We start from the raw sequence: 22,544 nt of genomic DNA, 5'->3' as shown, positions 1-22,544 counted from the left end.
TGCTATTGCCTCAGTTGTGAAGATAGATGTGTTTTTATGTAGCTTATAGTTTTTTTGTATACGTTTAGGTATTACGAAGGCACAACCGGTGCCGTCAGTGTTTTTTGATCCATCAGTGTATATTGTGACATAGTTTTGATGTTGGTCCAAAATTTGTTTAATAACTATGTTATTAGATGATGCTAATTCCGAGTAATGGGGTATATTTACATCACATACAACAAAGTGAACAAAGTAATCGATCTCTACCTTTGTTTGTGGTTGTAGGGTCACGTTTCTTAATGCTTCACAAATAGGAGGAGAGTTCTTATGTATCCAAAAAGGCTTAGTTAAGTCGTATTAGTTTAACTTGTATATGCTACTAATGAATGGTAAATTTTTCTTTAGTGATTTAATAATCATTTTTTCAGCTAAATATGATCTTCTCAGTTCTAATGGAGGTCGATTGCTTCAGCTCTTAATGGTTGAACCAGTGTAGATTTCATTGCTCCCAGACATAGTCTAAGTGCTTTGTTTTGTATAATGTCCAGCTTACGTAGACTAGTTTTATTTGCCGTTCCATAAAGCGTACAACCATAATCAATTTTATTGATGTAAGCTCTATAGAAAATTAGTGCTGTTTGAGGTTCTGCTCCAAGCCAAGTTCGCATGATGGATTTTAAGAAGTTTAGTCCTTTGTTACATTTTATCTCTATTTGTTCAATATGTGGTTTCCAGGTCAGTTTTCTGTCTAATATAACTGCTAAGTATTTGGTATTGGTATCCACTGAAAATTCTATTTTATTTATTTATTTTGATTTTCTGCATCGGTTTCACATTATGCCTGGTGAAGATTACGACTTTGGATTTTTCCTCGGAGATTTGTAGTCCTAAATCATTTATGGATCTTAAAAAGAGTTCTGTGCTGGAGTTCAAACGATTGATGCATTCATCAAGGTGTTTGCTACGTGTATAAACAATAAAATCATCGGCATCTTGTATCTTAGTTGCTGTAGATATGGAGAAGTGTAAATTAGTGGTATAAGTATTGAAGAGTAGTGGTGCAAGAACAGATCCTTGTGGCAAACCTAAATTTGCAGGTTGGTATTTCACTGGACAGCCATCACATCCTTTGAGTCCTGCTTGCCCGTCTATATACAATTTGCATATGGTGTTAGCAACTTCTTGAGAGATTTGTAATTGTATCATTTTTTCCCGTAGAATGAACCAGTTGACATTGTCATACGCATCTTTAACATCTAGAAACATCGTGCCGTTGTAATCATTTTCAGTTAAACTTATTTGTATGTTTGTAACTAAGTGTGTCACCGCATCAATGGTCAAATAACACTAAACAACAAGTGTTCATGTTTAAGATCTGTTCAAGTTTAAGTTCATGTACAAAATGCGCTGATTTAGTACATTTTGTGTCAAATTTAGTAAATTTACAAAAATTTCTCTTGCAATACTGGATACTGGATGCGATAGCCAGGCAGCGGTAAAGGGCTTACAGTCGAACAAATGAATTAATTTTAAAACGCTGCGACTTGATATTGAAATATACACTGGTTAATTGCAAATCAGAGGTCTTAGTTCGGTGCAGTCGAACAAATTAATTAAATATAAACATCGCGACGTTGTTGTCTTGAAATTTACACTGGTTAATTGCAAATCAAGAAACTAACTGCATCTATACAATACTGTATCTATTTGAATGGGATTATTACCTTAAAAAAAGATATTATAGCAATCATAGTTCACAGAGATTTTTACATTACTTGTTGGATTGTCTTGTTTGAAGAAACAGTTCCACTTCAATAGAAATGTCTTTATAAGCGCCTAAATGGTTTAAAATTCTTGAGTAGCTACTATTTTAGGAATTATCAAAGTTACCAACCTTTATCACCCTTAACTACCGTTCTTTTATGTCTTATTCATCGACAGTTACTGAAGAGCGCCGTTGAAATGAAACTAGGAAATATATTTCCTGCAAATATTATACTGTGGCAAACTAATCTAATAAAAAGTTGGTAGTGGCATCTTACCGGCGCGCTGAGGCACGGGCACGTACAGTGATGGATAGACCTAATGCTCTCCCGAGAAACTGAACGAACAATTTTTAAGTTCGATGCCAACGTCTGGGAAGTTCGTCGTTCAAGGATTCCCCTAGGAGACGCAGACGTGTAAGGAGCCAGTTGAAATGCATTTGAAGAACTTCTGTTTCTTGTTGGTACGTTTGAAGAGAGGTTTTGTTTGCATCCTTTCACGTCTAACCTGAAAAATTAAAAGGAGTAGCATCAGCTAAACAATCAACAATTTGATTAGTACACTAATCACAAAATGTATCGCATAATTTTGGAAACAGAAAAAAAGTTTAAAAATAATTTTTAATTTTTAGCAGGGTGTTATAATACTCGTCTATACTCTCCTTTAGGTGTCTACAAACCTATAACATTTCAAGTTGAAGCGTGTTTTTGCAGAAAAAAAAAACAGTAACAAAAACGTTGTTATAAATTACTTTTAATGGGAAATAAGCCACAGTTTTACCAAAAAAAAAATGATTTTATTAACGTTTCGAAGCCCAAATCGGGTTTCGTTGTCAAAATACAAAATACTACTAAAATAAACAAAAATGTTGTTGCTAAGTAAAAAAATTCTTCTAATAATTTATTTAATCTGACTCATTTATATTGGCAATTCAGACGTATATTATACATTATAAAATAGAAGGCTTTAAAATGATATCGCCAATATTTATGAGTTGCGTTCCTGGGACGACTTTACTAAAAGATAGTTCATTCGATTACATGAAATCAATCCCAACTCAAGAATATCCGTCACAAAAAAATCATAGCATCCCAAGAAGCAATTGGACGTAATATTACGACGTCTTAACGTTGGATTAAATGCCCAACGTTAATACGAGACGTGGCGACGACGCGACGGTCAGAAAACCGCTATTTGCACCTAAGTGGGGAATAGAAATACGGGTTGCCTCGACGTCCCCCTCTCGACTTCTCAGCTCGAGATATTTTATCGTCAAATTACGTTAGTTTTTAGGACTTTGGTCTTGTAAAGTAATAGTATAAAACTCTCTACCACAGAAGTACGGCCGACACACTTCATTTTTACCAAAGAGGTTAATAATCTTGGAGGATATTAAATCATCAGAAACTAAGATGCATGACGGCCTGTTGATACTTATTTAAGTAGGTTCCTACTCTATTCAGAATATAACCTAAGTGACTTGTATAATTATTTTATTAATCATCTGCCTCATTGCATAATGCGGTCGAAAATTTACAAACGCAAGGAAGTGTACTATTAAACTAGGTATAAAAATTGCTAAAAACTGAAAGCGCCTCAGAAATTTACAGGTTAAATCGAACAAAACGGTAAAAATAGAAATAACCATCGTAATTAAAAAAAACATATTATTATGTCTAGACTCATAAAAAATTATCCTTGATTTATGTATAAACAAAATTCGTTAATTAAAATCAAATATTCATTAAAATCTAGCAAAAAAATTGCCAAACATTATGTTGCAAAAAATGGCTGAACCATGACGATCTTTCATTAATGGCGGATTTGACTCACGACCTAAATTGCACTACATTTTAACTGATTTGGACAAGGACACCCCCTGCCGACCTTTAGTATAACCTATTTTTACCTTGCACACCTCGAATTTACCTATTGGTATACCTAATACGTCCTAAAGTAAGCGCAAACAACCTGGTCTTGACCATAGACTCCCGACGACCGGTCGTCGTCGTGAACACGCCTTAATCTGGTGGACGATTTAAAAATAGCCTCTGGATGGATAAGATTTGGTTTATCATAGTCCGTAACTTCTCCCAAGCGTTTAGCAACTTGTATCAAGGGTCGATTATTACCAGTTCTTAATAAGTTTTTAATGACACCTAACTCATTTTCAAATCTGTATGTAGATATTTCAGGCAGACAGCCGAATCTTTTCACATCATCAACTACATGACACAAGTTATGTACATTACTTCTAATCGAGTCATCACCATAAAGTGAAACAAAAAGTTCAATATAGTCATTTAGTATCTGTTTTGCCATTTCCAAGAGATGTTCCTGTCTGCAGTAGAAATTGGCTGATAAAATAGTTGTTGCACAAAATAACATCATAAAATGATTATATGTCTTCGTATGTAGATGCTTCAGTATGTCAATGTAAATTACAGGTATCTTATAAAAAAAACTTTGACGTCAGGTTAACGTATAAAACTTTACTTAAGTACTACGTTGTTTTACCTACGTTGTATTGTCGTTCTCACCTTCCCGCAAGTACACGCAGCAATCTACCATATTATACCTACTGAGAAAACACCCGACGTCTCCTGAACGTTGGGTTCGATACTAATAAATACTCTGTAATCCCCGACGTTGAGCAGTCTTTAAATGTCTTCCAGTAAATTACATTGTAGTATAGAGGTTATACCCGACGTCAGCTTAACGTTAAACCTTAACCTAACAATTAACGTTGGTATTCTCAACGTTGGATTGTCGTTGTCGTCTTCCCGAAAAATACGTCTACCATACTTAGTGTGGCCAACTCCAATTATTCAGTTGAACTCAGGACAAAGCTGAAAAAAATTCCTGAAATCCGGGACTTTTCAATGAAAATCGGGCCATTTTAAAGCCATTGAGCTTTATACGCCTAACACCATACCCCCAGACCTTCCAGTAGTTGTAACCCCCCCCCCCTTAGCTTACGCCGTTGTTTAATATCATCGTTTTATTGATTATTTAACATTTTTATGTTGACAATGATATTTTTGTTGGGATTAAGCGACAATTGGTTTTAATGATAATTGTTACATTTTTGTTAGTTTTTGACGATTCGATTCCCAATCCTGAAATCGTTCTCAAAAAAGGAAATTTTTGATGTGGTATTAGTATTACAAAGATCACTGAACGCTAGAATGCTGGGAAAGAGACCGGTTGGAAAGTCTAGAAAGCGCTGTAAAGACACAGTAAACAGCGACGCACAAGCACTTTTAGGAGTCCGTGTATGGAGAGCAGCCACAGACAAACAAGGGTGGAGGCAAAAAATAAAAGAGGCCAAGGCTCAATTTGGGCTGTAGTGCCGTAGAAGAAAACAAATTAGTATTACATTCTAGAAATTGTCGACTTTTTTGCGTCCCACCAATTCAATTTGATGTGAATTATTAAAAGAATAACGTATTCAAAATTTCAAAATAAAATTTTACCAAAAGGTTGAAAATTCGAATGGCCCGGAAGTCTTGTCCGGGACGCCGGGACACGACTTCGTAATTCGGGTCATGTCCCGGATTTTTCGGGCTAGTTGGTCACACTAAGCATATTCGATAAAACACCAACGTCCTCTGAACGTTGGCATCTATCCTAAAAAATACGTTGTAATTCCCGACGTTGAGTAGTCGTTGATGTATGCCACTTAATTGCACTTATACTACAGATAGGTTAAGACCGACGTCAGCTTAACGTCAAACCTTATCCTAATAATTGACGTCGTTATTCCCGATGTCGGTTGGTCATCAGATTATATTACTTATTAGCAGCAACGTTGGTCCATAGGAAAAACAGACGTTGTCCTTGGTTAAGGCTTAGTGTGAACCAATTTTGTCCTTAAATTTAACGTCCCATTAGGACAAAATTGGTTGCAGGTCGTAAAATTGCTACTTGGGATGTGATCTGTCTTTAAAAAGACAACCAAATGCAACGATGACGGTAAAATTCTCGCGTTAGAGGTTCCATAGTAAATCACGAGGGAAAACCAGGAAAAAAAACCTCGTGATACTATTCCGACATCGTAACTATTTAGCCTTACATTTAAGTTACCTTTAAAAAACTAATACCAAATTCTGACTTTAATATGTTTAAATTATAAATAATATTAGTAATACATAGGTATACAATAAGTAATACTAAAATATAAAATTTGTACTAACTCGATATGTTATTGACTTACTAATCGTGGTATTTTCTTTCTATTGACTTCCTCTTTCAGTATGGGCACAGTATAAAGAGGGACAGTAGAACCACTCTCCGAAAAATTGGAAGTAAAATCTGTAGTCGCGCATGGCGACCGCGCAATGTTTGCAGTCGCTTTTGCCCCACTCTCACATTGCTAGTAGCATAGAAACGTACGAATTTTAACAGGGAAAACCCGCATCCACCACTGGTGAATTACCGATTGCGTACTGCCGGTATTACTTCTTGAGATCAAAGCGCCGACAGAGGAGTGATTTTACTGTGGAACCTCTATATACTGTGGTATGGGTAACCACATCTTACTGCATTCTAGCGAGGAATTTGCGACACAATTGGTTTCATTTAGCAGAATTAGAGCCGCTTCTTTGATTTTTCTCTTTTTACTGTCTGATTCTTTCAGGACTATACTTGAATCTCTCCACTGAACTCTATGTTCATTATCCCATGCATGTTGACATATTTGAGATCTATCAAATTCTCTATTTTTAATATAAGACTGATGTTCACTTATTCTAACGTTTAATGGTCTTGATGTTTCACTTAAATAAAATTGTTCGCATTCACAAGGTATTTTATAAATACAATTTTTTGTTCTTTCTTGTTCGCTGTTAGGTTTAGTTTTAGATATAATAGATCTCAATGTGTTTGTTGTTTTGAATGTTGTTGAAATGTTGAATTTATTTCTTATTGTTTTAAGTTTCTCGGATATTCCTTTTATATATGGTATTGATATTTTCCTCGTATTATTTCTTGTGGATGTTATAGGATCCCGTTCTACGTTGTTCTGTTCTATTCGATCCAGTCTTGACAATTCCTTATTATTTATAAACGATAATGGATAACCATTTTTTAATAAAACAGATGTTAACAATTGTTTTTCTTCTAACAATGAATTTTCGTTAGAACAAGTAATTTTGGCTCTATCGTATAAGGATTTAATGATTCACTTCTTAACGTTGATGTTGTAATTTGATTTGTAATTGAGATATCTGTTGGTGTGTGTTGGTTTACAATACACTTGAGTCTCATATCCAGTATCCTTCTTTGATACTAAAACATCGAGGAAAAGTAGAGTGTTATTATATTCCTTTTCCATTGTAAATTTTCTTGTCTCTGCTTGATCGTTTATAATATTTAGGAATGTATCAATAATCAAAACGAAATTAGAAAATGATAATACATTGGCAACTAGGACAAAACTAAATGTATCAGCTATAATGGAGTTATTGACATTATGTACTAATAATACCTATTTTCAACTAAATAATGAATTCTATAAACAAAATGTTGGTCTAGCAATGGGTTCTTCTTTATCTCCATTATTGGCTAATATATTTATGGAGGATTTCGAAACTAATATCATTTCTAACAAAATTTAAAACGCACGGTATGGTGGAGATATGTAGATGATTTGTTTTCAATATGGCCTCATAGATCAGAATTGTTGGATACATTCCTAAATTTTCCTTTATAATTATAAACGATCAAGAAGAGACAATAAAATTTACAATGGAAACGGAATATAATAACACTCTAACTTTCCTCGATGTTTTAGTATCAAAGAAGGATACTGGATATGAGACTCAGGTGTATGGAAAACCAACACACACCAACAGATATCTCAATTACAAATCAAATCACAACATCAACGTTAAGAAGGGAATCATTAAATCCTTATACGATAGAGTCAAAATTACTTTTTCTAACGAAAATTCATTGTTAGAAGAAAAACCATTGTTAACATCTGTTTTATTAAAAAATTATTATCCATTATCGTTTATAAATAAGGAATTGTCAAGACTGGATCGAATAGAACAGAACAACGTAGAACGGGATCCTATAACATCCACAAGAAATATTACAAGAAAAATATCAATACCATATATAAAAGGACTATCCGAGAAACTTAAAACAATAGGAAATAAATTCAACATTTCAACAACATTCAAAACAACAAACACATTGAGATCTATTCTACCTAAAATTAAACTTAACAGCGAACAAGAAAGAACAAAAAATTGTATTTATAAAATACCTTGTGAATGCGAACAATTTTATTTAAGTGAAACATCAAGACCATTAAACGTTAGAATAAGTGAACATCAGTCTTATATTAAAAATAGAGAATTTGATAGATCTCAAATATGTCAACATGCATGGGATAATGAACATAGAGTTCAGTGGAGAGATTCAAGTATAGTCCTGAAAGAATCAGATAGTAAAAAGAGAAAAATCAAAGAAGCGGCTCTAATTATGCTAAATGAAACCAATTGTGTCGCAAATTCCTCGGTAGAATGCAGTAAGATGTGGTTACCCATACCACAGTATATAGAGGTTCCACAGTAAAATCACTCCTCTGTCGGCGCTTTGATCTCAAGAAGTAATACCGGCAGTACGCAATTGGTAATTCACCAGTGGTGGATGCGGGTTTTCCCTGTTAAAATTCGTACGTTTCTATGCTACTAGCAATGTGAGAGTGGGGCAAAAGCGACTGCAAACATTGCGCGGTCGCCATGCGCGACTACAGATTTTACTTCCAATTTTTCGGAGAGTGGTTCTACTGTCCCTCTTTATATTGTGCCCATACTGAAAGAGGAAGTTAATAGAAAGAAAATACCACGATTAGTAAGTCAATAACATATCGAGTTAGTACAAATTTTATATTTTAGTATTACGTATTGTATACCTATGTATTATTAATATTATTTATAATTTAAATATATTAAAGTCAGAATTTGGTATTAGTTTTTTAAAGGTAACTTAAATGTAAGGCTAAATGCTTACGATGTCGGGATAGTATCACGAGGTTTTTTTTCCTGGTTTTCCCTCGTGATTTACTATGGAATCGTTAAACGCGAGAATTTTACCGTCATCGTTGCATTTGGTTGTCTTTTTAAAGACAGATCACATCACAAGTAGCAATTTTACGACCTGCAACCAATTTTGTCCTAATGGGACGTTAAATTTAAGGACAAAATTGGTTCACAATAAGCCGTAACCAAGGACAACGTCTGTTTTTCCTATGGACCAACGTTGCTGCTAATAAGTAATATAATCTGATGACCAACCGACATCAGGAATAACGACGTCAATTATTAGGATATGGTTTGACGTTAAGCTGACGTCGGTCTTAACCTATCTGTAGTATAAGTGCAATTAAGTGGCATACATCAACGACTACTCAACGTCGGGAATTACAACGTATTTTTTAGGATAGATGCCAACGTTCAGAGGACGTTGGTGTTTTATCGAGTATGGTTAGTGTGACCAACTAGCCCGAAAAATCCGGGACATGGCCCGAATTACGAAGTCGTGTTCCGGCGTCCCGGACAAGACTTCCGGGCCATCCGAATTTTCAACCTTTTGGTAAAATTTTATTTTGAAATTTTGAATACGTTATTCTTTTAAGAATTCACATCAAATTGAATTGGTGGGACGCAAAAAAGTCGACAATTTCTAGAATGTAATACTAATTTGTTTTCTTCTACGGCACTACAGCCCAAATTGAGCCTTGGCCTCTTTTATTTTTTGCTTCCACCCTTGTTTGTCTGTGGCTGCTCTCCATACACGGACTCCTAAAAGTGCTTGTGCGTCGCTGTTTACTGTGTCTTCACACCGCTTTCTAGACTTTCCAACCGGTCTCTTTCCCAGCATTCTAGCGTTCAGTGATCTTTGTAATACTAATACCACATCAAAAATTTCCTTTTTTTGAGAACGATTTCAGGATTGGGACTGGAAACGTCAAAAACTAACATAAATGTAACAATTATCATTACAACCAATTGTCGCTTAATCCCAACAAAAATATCATTGTCAACATAAACATGTTAAATAATCAATAAAACGATGATATTAAACAACAGCGTAACCTAAGGGGGGGGGGGTTACAACTACTGGAAGGTATGGGGGTATGGTGTTAGGCGTATAAAGCTCAATGGCTTTAAAATGGCCCGATTTTCATTGAAAAGTCCCGGATTTCAGGAATTTTTTTCAGCTTTGTCCTGAGTTCGACTGAATTGGAGTTGGCCACACTAAGTATAGTAGACATATTTTTCGGGAACACGACAACGACAATCCAACGTTGAGAATAATATAATGTACTAGCTGTCTAGCTAATAGATACTTTTATATCTGCTTATAGACGTTTCACTGCAAATATAGGAGTACCTATAAACCCTATAATATATAAAAAAAACTTCCATTTTTTCTAATTTGTAATTTTTTTCAGAAGTGACTTGTCCGGTCTTTCACCGGTTATTACTTTAATAAGAAAAAACCGGTTATAACCGTGACAAAAAAACAACCAGAAAAACCGATTACTGCGGTGTAAAAAAAACGGTTTAAGTTATAACCGGTAGGGTTTTCCCATTTCTAATCTTGTACCAAACAATTATAATCTTGTATCAGAGTATATTGTCTATCTTCTAAAAAACATTTGATTGTGTCTAATTTTAATTGATTTTCAGTACTTTAAATAAGATTAAAATAAAATTTATGTTTTTTAATAAATTTTGTCAAAAGTTTTAGGTCACTTTCGAGTTCGCAGTCTCGAGCTCGTGGCATTTTGCCAGTTCTACCACCCTATAGTTACGTCACAGTCTAGAGCTAAAGTCCCTTTACATACTTTGATGTAAATCACTTTCCGTCTAGTATTTTATTCTTATCGTCCTCTGATTGTGCAGCACGTATTCGCTCATAAAAATCATCGCATGTCTTTGTATCTGACCGTGTGGAGCACCGAAACGTAAATTCATTTTAGTGAAAACTCTGTCATACAATGTTTTACTCATAGTAAGGATGGGAAAAACCTACCGGTTATATAACCTAAAACCGGTTTTTACTCCGCAATAATCGGTTTTTCCGGTTGTTTTTTCTTTCTTTTAAAAGTAATAACGTATGCACAAGTGTATCGATCTTGGTGGGGCATATTTTGAAAAGCAATAAAGTACTTTAAGTCTATATATTATGTTTTGTTGTTATTGCTATATGCAAAACTAAAAAGACAACCTACCTTAATGAATATTTTAGTGTCTTAATTTTTGTATCCGTAATATTTTAATTGCTGCCGTCGGCAACATTTTGCTATTGGTTCAATAATAATTGGCCCCTTTTATTATATTGTGATATCTGTTTTAAAGCAGTTACATCGAATTATTGTTTGAAAGACAATAAAAAGGACCCTAATAAAATTTCCTCTCGAATAGGTCGTCGCTCAATAATATTACATCCTAAACCTTTTTGACGACGAACGGAGAAAAATAAAATCGTCCTTTTATTTAGCGCATGTTTGGGCATTATGAGCATTGTAGAACTATTTTTATTTATCAGTTTTCCATCTTTAGCTCTATTCGAATGGAAATAATTGTGTCAATTTTGAATTTTGCTTTATTCCAAATCTTCGGGATTACTAATCAGTGAACTGTGTTATCAGACGAATTTCAGTGATGTATCGTCAATGTGGTAAAGAATAAACGAATCAAAATATTAAACCCTCAAATCTTCGATGGGTTTATTAATAATAAAGTTGTTGACAGAATGAAATACGGGACAATTTTCAAGTTGGAAAACCATTTACTGCACACAAAGGTGTAATTTTTTATTGCCCTTCAATTGAATGAACGATAGCATCGTAAAACAGATTAATTGAATCGACAAAAATAATACAACCACCATAAAACAATCGATTATAATGTATTGAAACATTATCTCTCTCTCTCTCTTTTTTGCTGTCCTTATATATATATATACACAAAGGAAAGGATCAATGGGAAAGCAGCTGAATAATGGAGCCAAGAGTACTCTTTTTTTCAAATATCAAATATTTCGGTATTTATTTGATACCATCATCAGTGATAGCTAAAAGATTGTTTTGGTGAGCTACATTACAAAATATAAATTGAAAATTTCGACTTACAAAATTGAGAATGTGGCTACGTTTTTAAAAAATATGTAGAAAAGCCTCCAGAGGGGAAACATGTTGTGATTTAAAAATTATTGTCAATAAAACACAAAAAACATCTGAACAACAAAAAACTGTAACAATACACATTTGAATAAATTAATTAAAACCAATAAAAATTTTTTGAATATTAAAATCTAAACATTGGAAAACATTGGAAAACATTGGAATATATATATATATATATATATATATATATATATATATATGTATGTATATATATATACAAGGAGAGGTTAAATCTAGGTTAATAGTAAAATCATAGGAAGTATATATCGGCATAGCTCGCAACAAGGATGAAAAAAAAAACAAAATATGCATAAGATGAAATGCAACATTAGACACGTGTTTCTGACTTATTAGTCGTCATCAGTATGATATAGCCAAGTTAAAATAGGTGTATATTAACGTGGGAAAAGATCACTACAGGAGCAATGCAACCAATTTGTGGCTGCAATGTTAGAGGACCCCTAGGATTCGAGAGCAACAACTAACAAATCCACGGGAGAAGCTACAGCTACTTGAGGAAAGGAATGCCAAACGTCTAGAACGTTTTAAACAATCAAATACAAGGAGAGGTTAACGCGAGTAACAGTAAAATCATAGGAAGTATATATCGGCATAGCTCGCAACAAGGATGAAAAAAAAACAAAATATGCATAAGACGGAATGCAACCATAGAGACGTGTATCTGGCATATTAGTCGTCATCAGTATATTATAGCCAAGTTAGAAGAGGTATATGTTAACTTGAGAAAAGATCACTATACGAGCAATGTAACCATTATGCCGATATATACTTCCTATGATTTTACTATTAACTCGCGTTAACCTCTCCTTGTATTTGATTGTTTAAAACGTTCTAGACGTATGGCATTCCTTTCCTCAGGTAGCTGTAGCTTCCTCCGTGGATGTTTTAGTTGTTGCTCTCGAATCCTGAAAGTCTTCTAACATTCTTTTTCTTCTTCTTCTTCTTCTTCTTTTATATAGGCAGTACTGCCTGTTTTTCTTCAACGGTGCCTTTCATTCTGCCCCTAAGTTGTCATTCCATCTTTTCCTTGGGCGTCCTATACTTCTCCTGCCTAACGGTGACTTGTCCCTGGCTATTCTTACTATCCTTGATTCACACATCCTGCTTATGTGCTCATTCCACTCTTCTTTTCTGTTCTTTACCCAGGTATTTATATTGTCTACCCCACATATGCGTTTCCTCATTTCTTACCCGATCCTGTAGTCCTTTTCCAGCAATCCTTCTTAAGATCTTCATTTCCTTGGTTTCCAGATGTCTTCGTGTTTTGCTTGTGTCTGGTCTTATTTCGTCCGTGTAAGTCATAACTGGCCTAATAACTGACTTATAATATATTCGGGCCTTTGTTTCCAATCTTAGGTGATTGTTTTTCCAAATTGTGTCGTTTAGGCATCCGGCCGTTCTACTGGCTTTAATTATTTGGTCTTTTATCTCTTCTTCGATATTGTTGTCGGCTGATAGATTAATTCCCAGATATTTGAAAGTCATTACTTGTTGTATAATTTGATTGTCTAACTCCAATTTGCATCTTATTGGTTCTTTGGCAATTACTAAGCTTTTTGTATTCTAACATTACAGCCACAAATTGGTTGCATTGCTCCTGTAGTGATCTTTTCCCAAGTTAACATACACCTATTCTAACTTGGTTATACCATACCGATGACGACTAATAAGTCAGAAACACGTGTCTATGGTTGCATTCCATCTTATGCATATTTTGTTTTTTTTTTCATCCTTGTTGCGAGCTATGCCGATATACATACACTCAAACTTATATGGAATCATCTGATATTTCTTACTATTTCGTACGAGTTTAAAAAAACAAACATAAGAAGTCAAACAATATTTATCTTAAAGAAATTTAATAACAAATACATAACAATTAAATAAAACAATAAAGTATTTAAAAAACAAATTGAAGGTAGTTGTTTTAAAGTCAATAGCATACAAAATTTCAATGTATTCCGAATTATGTTTAAATTGTGTTTATTTTTTTTTTGTATTTTGTTGTAGTCAGTGTTATCACCTCTAGTACTTATGTAAGCTTTAGTTTGCGTGGGCACGCTCCTAATCAAATTATCAACATTTTGTTGTGGTAGGTTGCTCCATTCTTCAACAGCAGCTTGTACTAGCTGTGTGATGTTTTGTGGATTATCCCGGCGAGCTCTAATTTTGCTTTTAAGCATATCCCACAAATACTCTATAGTATTCAGCTCGGTTGAGCAAGCAGGCAACTCCAAACAAGGGATACCTTCTGCTTTAATGATGTCTGTAGTCACTATAATGGTATGTAGAGGTCCATTATCATGCAATAAAATAAAATTTTCTCCTGTTGCACCCCTCCAGAGCCTGACTACAGGTTATCAACATACCTGTGAGCAGTTTAAGTTGATTGGATGAAAATTAAAGGAGTTTTTTTACGGATCACAAATCCTCTCCAGAACATTACACTTCCCCTTGTATATTTGTGAACAGATTTGACAGTTTTCGTTCTCGCTTATCTTCCTCGACCTCTAAGTACACGATTTCATGGGTCATCTTATTCTACACAAATCCTGACTTTTATTGAAAATAGCATATTTTGTCAATTCCCAATGTTCCAGTTTTCGTGGTGAAGACACCAATTAAGGCGATCAATCTTGTGCTGCCTGGATAACTCGGGAACCCATAACTGTCTCCTGCTGTATACTTCTTGGTACGAACTCTTCTTCTTATCGTTTCAACTGAAACAGTTACACCTGTAGCTTCCAAAAGCTGCCTTTGGAGCTGCAGGTGAGAAATCGTTGGGTGTCTTCCAAGTGATTGGGCAATTAAACGATCTTGGAGAGCCGTTATTACTTTTGGCGACTTTCCCTTGCTTTATTTTTGAGATTTCCTAGTTCCTGTTACCTAGCATAAGTTTTGTACAGAACGCCATGTATTACGCCTAGCTCTACAGCTTTGTCCCTTTGAGAACATTACTTTCTCCACAAGACCAATAATCTTTCCTTGTTGTAAGTTCTGTAACCCCACATCAGGCATATTTTCGTTTTTTAGCGCAAAAGTTAGTTTATTTATTTTCGTTAAATTTGCAACTCAAGCAAATAACCTATACCGTACCGAGCTGTACTATCCGATTGTCTTATACAGGGTGTTTCATTGGGAAACGGAAATAATTTAATGGTGAATAGATGTCACCGAGGCCGTTCTAGGTATACTAAATTTTTTGCCCTACCGACTTTTATATCCGAGTTACAGGGTGTTTTATCGATTTTGCTAATTTTTTTCCAAAGCCATAACTTTAGAACCACCGTGTATATTTTTTTAATATTCGGTACACATATGTCTCATTCAAAACTCAAACGACCGACATACTAATCTTAAGAAAAATCCAGGTCTGGATTAACAAAAAATTATACAGTAATTGGGACCTTAAAACAACACCCTGTATATTGAAATTTTGAAAATCTGTTTGCATATTTGAAAGTAGCACAAAAAACTAAGTCTAATGGTGCACTTCGATTTTTCGGCCAGACAATTTTTTGACTTTAGTTTTGAAATTATATTGAATTTTTTAAGAACTCAACATTAAAAAACAGGTATTATTAACTTATAATTATAAATTATTAAAGTTATTGAATAAATACTTATCTTAAAAATAATCCATACTTATTTACCACATTGGAAAGACCCAATTATTAATGACAAGAAAAATCCAGGTCCGGATTAACAAAAAAAACATAAAGTAATTGTGACCTTGAAACAACACCCTGTATATTGACATTTTCAAAATTTGTTTGCACATTTGAAAATACCATAAAAATCCGAGTTTATCGGTTCACTTTGATTTTTTGTGCAAAAATTTATTAACTTTAATTTTGAAATTAAATATATTCAAATTTTTAAGAACCCTGAAATTAATAAGCAAGTTTTTAAAGAAAGCAGTTTTAATAATAAATAATTCAATTTAATGAATAAATACTAATTTTAAAAATAATCAGTTATTATTTACTGCGTTAGAAGGACTCACTGATCACAAGAAAAATCCAGGTTCGTATTAACAACAAAATACAAAGTAATTGTGACCTTGAAAAAACACCCTGTATAATAAATTTTTTAAAATACGTTTGCACACCTGAAGAGAGCACGAAAAACTAAGTTTAATGTCACGCTTTAATTTTTTGTGCAGACAATTTAATGACATTACTTTTGAAATTATGTATGTATATCGAAATTTTTATTATGAGTTTCCAGAGTCCTTAAAAATTTCGACATAATTTCAAAATTAAATTCATTAAATTGTCTGGCCAAAAAATTGAAGCGGACGATTAAACTTAGGTTTTTGTGCTCTTTCATACCTATGTGCAAACGGATTTTGAAAATTTCAATATACAAGGTGTTATTTCAAGGTTACAATTACTTTATATTGTTTTGTTAATCCAGACCTGGATTTTTGTTGTGATTTGTAAGTGGGTAATTCGAAAGTCGTAAATAAGTATTAATTATTTTTAAAATGAATATTTTTTTAATAACTTTAATAATTTATTGTTAAAAGTGCTTTAAAAATCTGCTTTTCAATTTCAGTAGTCTTAAAAGTATCAATATATTTAATTTCAAAATTAAAGTCATTAAATTTCCTTCTCAAAAAATTAAAGCAAACCGATAAACTCAGATCTTTGTGGTCTTTTTAAATGTGGAAACAAATTTTGAAAATATCGATATACAGGGTGTTATCTCAAGATCACAATTATTTTATGTTTTTTTGTTAATCCGGACCTGGATTTTTCTTGTAATTAATAATTGGGTCGTTCCAATGTGGTTAATAAGTATTGATTAATTTTAAAATGAGTATTTATTCAATAGCTTCAATAATTTATAATTAAAAGTTAATAATACCTGCTTTTTAATATCAGAGTTCTTAAAAAATTCAATATAATTTCAAAATTAAAGTGAAGCAAACAATTAGACGTAGTTTTTTGTGGTCTTTTCAAATATGCAAACTAATTTTCAGAATTTCAATATACAGGGTGTTGTTTTAAGGTCAAAATTACTTTCTAATTTTTTGTTAATCCGGACCTGGATTTTTCTTGTGATTAGTATGTCGGTCGTTTGGGTTTTTAATGAGACACATGTGCACCAAATAACAAAAAAATATACATGGTGGTTCTAAAGTTATGTCTTAGGAAAGAAATTGGCAAAATCGATAAAACACCCTGTAACTCGGTTAAAAAAGTCGGTAGGGCAAAAACTGTAGTATACCTAGAACCGCCTCGGTGAAATCTATTCACAATTAAAGTATTTCCGGTTCCCAATGAAACACCCTGTATATTTGTTTATTTTCAATAAAAACCTTTATTCTTCGCTTTGAAATACATGGTGATTCCATATAAGTTTGGGTGTGTGTATACTTCCTATGATTATATTTATATTCCTATGATTATATTTACTCCGCGTTGAATAATTTTGGTTTTTAGAAAAACCATCTTTATTGCATTTAAGTTTTTAAAAGATACAGAATTTAAAAATGGAAATGAATCCCAACAAAACAAAACTTATGATAATAAATGAAGATGAGAAAAAAGAAAGGAATGCTAATATAATAGTATTTAGAGGGTGTCTCAGACTAATTTTGTCCAGGCTATATCTCTTAAACGAATAGAGATTTTTTAATGGGACAAAACTGGTATATTCCATTTGTAATACACTTTAATATGGCGTAGAAAAATCATCCCCTAAATATTCATCCCTTAGTTACAGCCCTTAACTTTAATTTTTTTAATAGCACCCTGTACATTTTTTATAGTTTTAAATAATCAAGAAAATATTAGTTTATTTTTTATTTTTGTTATGTGTACCAGACTAATTTATCCAGGCTATCTCTTAAACGAATAGAGATTCTCGAATGGGACGAAAACTGATCTATACCGTTTGTAATACACTTTAATATGGCGTAGAAAAAATCATCCCCTAAATATTCATCCCTTAGCTACAGCCCCTAACTTCTAACTTTAATTTTTTTAATAGCACTCTCTACATTTTTTATAGTTTTAAATAATCAAGAAAATATTAGTTTATTTTTTTTTTCTTATGTGTACCAGACTAATTTATCCAGGCTATCTCTTAAACGAATAGAGATTTTAGAATGGGACGAAAACTGATCTATTCCGTTTGTATGACATTTATATGACACTTTAATATGACGTAGAAAAAATCATCCCCTAAATATTCATCCCTTAGTTACAGCCCCTAACTTTAATTTTTTTAATAGCACCCTGTACATTTTTTATAGTTTTAAATAATCAAGAAAATATTAGTTTATTTTTTATTTTTGTTATGTGTACCAGACTAATTTATCCAGGCTATCTCTTAAACGAATAGAGATTTTCGAATGGGACGAAAACTGACCTATTCCGTTTGTAATACACTTTAATATGGCGTAGAAAAAATCATCCCCTAAATATTCCCTAAATATTCATCCCTTAGTTACAGCCCCTAACTTTAATTTTTTTAATAGCACCCTCTATATTTTTTATAGTTTTAAATAATCAAGAAAATATTAGTTTATTTTTTTATTTTTGTTATATTATTATCCAGGCTATCTCTTAAACGAATAAAGATTTTCGAATGGGACGAAAACTGATCTATTCCGGTTGTAATACACTTTAATATGGCGTAGAGAAAAATCCACTATCACATCCATATCCAAAATCACATCCACTAATATTCATCCCTTAATTACAATCATTAACTTTAATTTTTTTAATAGCACCCTGTACATTTTTTTATAGTTTTGGATGTGATCTTCTATCGGCTGTTCAACAGATTTTTTAAAAATAAAATGGGTTCGTAAGTCATCAAGAAAATATCAGTTTATTTTTTATTTTTGTTAATATTTAATCAAGATAGCCTTAAAAAATAGACTAGAAAATAATTTTTTTTATTTTTATTTAATCAGTTAAGCCCATTCGTACCTTTCGGTGTTGGGCTGTTTACAACTAGTTCAATATCTACATTTCAATACATTTGAATAATTATACAATACTTATTTTAACAATACAATTCTAATGAAGATAAATTATTTATTTGACCCATCTTTCTGTCCATATGTTTTTATATTGTGGTGTTTCTTTGATACTTCTTTTCCATGCTGTTCTATTTTGAGCTAATTGTTTTGCCATACTCCATTGCAGTCCTATCTTCTCTACTAATTGTCTAACTTGTTCTTCCCATCTCATTCTTGGGCGACCTACTTTATTTTTCCCTTGTACTCTGACTTCATATACTTTTTTCGTTATTCTTGTGTCGTTTATTCTATGGATGTGGCCCAACCATCCTAACTGTCGCTCCCCTATAATTGTCTCTATGGGTTTTATTTTTAGAGCTTGAGTTATTGTGTCGTTTCTTATTTTGTTTCTTCGTGTGACCCCTTCTATTTTTCTCAAGAATCTCATCTCTGTAGCTTTGATTTTTCTTTTGTTGTTCTTTGTTAGCATCCACAACTCACTTCCATAGACGATTGATGGTCGAACCACTTTTTGGTACACTTGTATTTTGACTTCTTTGGGTACCTCTTTCTTTCCAAAGAACGTATTTCTTAATGTAATATAGATTGTCCCTACTTTTCCTATTTTATTGTTTATTTCTTTGTGTATTTTACCATCTTCTTCAATAATTGTACCTAAGTAGTTGTAGCTGTTTACTTATTCCAACAGTGGCGACGCGTGACTTTTTCTAAAGTGTTACCAAACCAGATGTAAAAATATCTTATTTAAAAAAAATTATTTTGAACCTCCCAAATATAAGTTTTTGTTTTCAATCCTGTGGGATAAAATTAAACAAATCACTATTCCCAAATTATATGTATGTAATTATAAATTATGTATATGTAACAGGTATAACAATAAATAATAAACAAACTAAACATATTATTCTACCATAAAATTAACATAAAAAAATGAACAAGTAGGAAAAAGAATACATTTTGAAAACTATTGTTTATATTTTAATTCTTCCATTTTCAATAATATCCTTTTTTTTTCTTCAAAATTATATAAAAAAAATATACAAGGAGAATAACTTTTCAAATAGTTGATTAATTACGCAATACGTAGCAACACTCTTCCATATTTAAATGCACGCACACTGTAATCTGTAATAGGTACTAAACTAATGTTACCAATCCTCAAAATGGTTACAATACTGATATACACAGCGTGCCCGCGCGCCGTCTCTAACAGAGCCGTCGCTCCTTCAATATTTTCAGAAACGAGCTAGTCTCGAGCGATAGCGAGGTTTCTCCTGCGTTACCACTGCCAGTATTGGTAACAGCATATAATAACGTGCAATGGATTCACATATCTCGCCAATATTTTCGTGCGTCTAGTTGGCTATTTACTGAATTAGATACTATTAACAAATATTTCTGTTGGTAAAAAATATAAATGGAATTATTTCATAACAGTCATAAAATATTTATTGCAAGATTTTTAACTGTTACCAATGGTAGCAGTGGTTACATGGACGCTTCGCCAATGTGTTCCAACACTTGTCCTTCTACCTTAATTTTTATCCATTGTTTTACTTTTATCGGTGTTTATTTCCATGTTCATTTTTCTTATAAGTGTTTATTATTTGTTGCAGTTTCTCTTCCGTGTCAGCTAACAGTACCATATCATCTGCAAATAGTAATTATTGTATTTGTACATTGTTCATTTTCGATTTTCCCAATATCATGTCTTTAGGTTTCTCCTTGCATTGCTTTATTGCGTCATCTAGTACCATTGAGAAAAGTAATGGACTTAGTACTCAGCCTAGTTTTAGTCCTATCTTTGCCTGGAATTCATCAGATTCTTGATTGTGAGTCCTTATTTTTATTTTATTATTTTTATATAAGGCTTTAATTATTTCTATCATATCCTTTTCTATTCCATTTTTCTTTAAACATTTCCATATATCTTCCCTTCTTATTCTATCAAAAGCTTTTTTCAAATCAATAAAGCATATATGTATCTCTTTGCCTTTCATCAAGAGTTTTTCTCCTATTTGTCTCAATATGAAAATCAGATCTTGGGTACTCCTTCCTTTTCTGATGCCATGCTGAGATTCTTCTAATTTTATTTCTAGTTTTTCCCTTAGCATTTTTTCAATTATACTATTGAATATTTTGGCAGGAACGCTTGTCAATGTAACACCCGTCTAATTTCCGCAATTTCTTGCGTATCCTTTCTTAAACGGTGGTACTATTATATCTGTTTTCCAATCAGATGGTATTTCCTTTGCTGTGATTATTTCATTTAGTAGTTCTCGGAATTTTTCTTTTGAATTTTCACTTATGTACTTTAACATTTCAGCTGTGATTTCATCTTGGTCTTGAGATTTTCCCAATTTTAATTTGTCAATGGCTTCCGCAATTTCCTCTTTTGTTATTTGTTGCATTTCCTCTGTATTTTCGATCATGTCTTCCTCTCTTCCTTGTTGATATTGTTTCCATTCTGTTAGTTCTTCAAAGTACTGCTTCCATCTTTGCATTATTTCTCTTTCTGTAGTTAATATATATTTCCTTCTTTATCTCTTATATTTCTTAATCTATGTGTTTTCTTTTGTCTTAGCTGTTTCAATGTACCATAGAACAATTTCTGGTTATTAAAATAGTTTTCATTCATTTTGTGTCCAAAATCTTCCCAAGACTTCTTTTTTGCCGTTTTAATTTCTTGTTTAATGTTGTTTCTGGCCATTTTGTATTGTTCGTAATCGTCCTCCGATTTGGTTTTTAGATACTGTTTCCATACTTTTTCTCTTTCACTTTACGTTGTATTTCTGCTCTCCACCATTTACTTTTCTTCGAATATTATGCTTATCTAGAAAAGAAATATTATGCTTTATTGTCACTGAAAATTTTACAATTTTACGGGCAAGGCTTACATGTAGAATCAGAAAATAACAACTTTCTTGATTAATTTAACAAAAATAATCTTATATTTTCCTGATTACTTACGAACCCATTTTATTTAAAAAAAAATTTAAATAGACGAAAAATTATTTGTACCTAATGTTTTTCTGAAATCTATTGAAATATGGAATAATTTTAAACGAATTGATAAAATGTCAATTATTTACAATAAGAAACACTTTATCTTTTTACTAAACTAGATTATGTATTTATGAAACTTAGCTAAAGGTGTTGAATACAAGGGGTTTTAACTGAATTATTACATAGTTTACAGTGGAAATTAAATACAACAGACAACGTTTAGTAATTCTAATTTAGTTTTTTAACTTATGCTCGGACTATCAGTAATTTGTTTACTTGTGATCTATAAATGAAATTAGATGTTTGTACTTATAATAAATTTACATTCAAGATGCAGTAGAAATAAACAAATCAAGACACGTTAAATGCTACTAGGAGCACTCCCGAATCATAATTTACAATGTATAAACTTTGGAAATCATGATTTAGGATTGATATGGTGAAGGGTACTGTCGGAATTCCAGTTTTGGATTGGCCCGCTTGTAGTCCTGACATGAATTCATTAGACCATGTATGGGACATTTTAGAGAAAAATATCAAAAAGAGGCAACAATTGCCAGAAAC

General features: G+C 32.7%; 1 protein-coding gene across 1 annotated transcript in view; it reads right to left on the bottom strand.

Annotated features, from left to right (window-relative positions):
* Positions 1-1,748: 1,748 nt before the first annotated feature.
* The window catches only part of LOC126878612 (uncharacterized), a 51,397-nt gene continuing 30,601 nt past the window's right edge, over positions 1,749-22,544 (bottom strand). The window contains exon 2 of the mRNA XM_050641428.1: positions 1,749-2,253. Within this exon, the coding sequence (XP_050497385.1) occupies positions 1,914-2,253 (340 nt within the window). The 3' untranslated portion in view covers positions 1,749-1,913. The remainder of the gene's footprint in view (positions 2,254-22,544) is intronic.

Source organism: Diabrotica virgifera, chromosome 10 (genome assembly GCF_917563875.1).
Source record: "Diabrotica virgifera virgifera chromosome 10, PGI_DIABVI_V3a".
NCBI classification, from domain to species: Eukaryota; Metazoa; Arthropoda; class Insecta; order Coleoptera; family Chrysomelidae; genus Diabrotica; species Diabrotica virgifera.
This window is presented reverse-complemented; position numbering and strand designations above follow the sequence as displayed.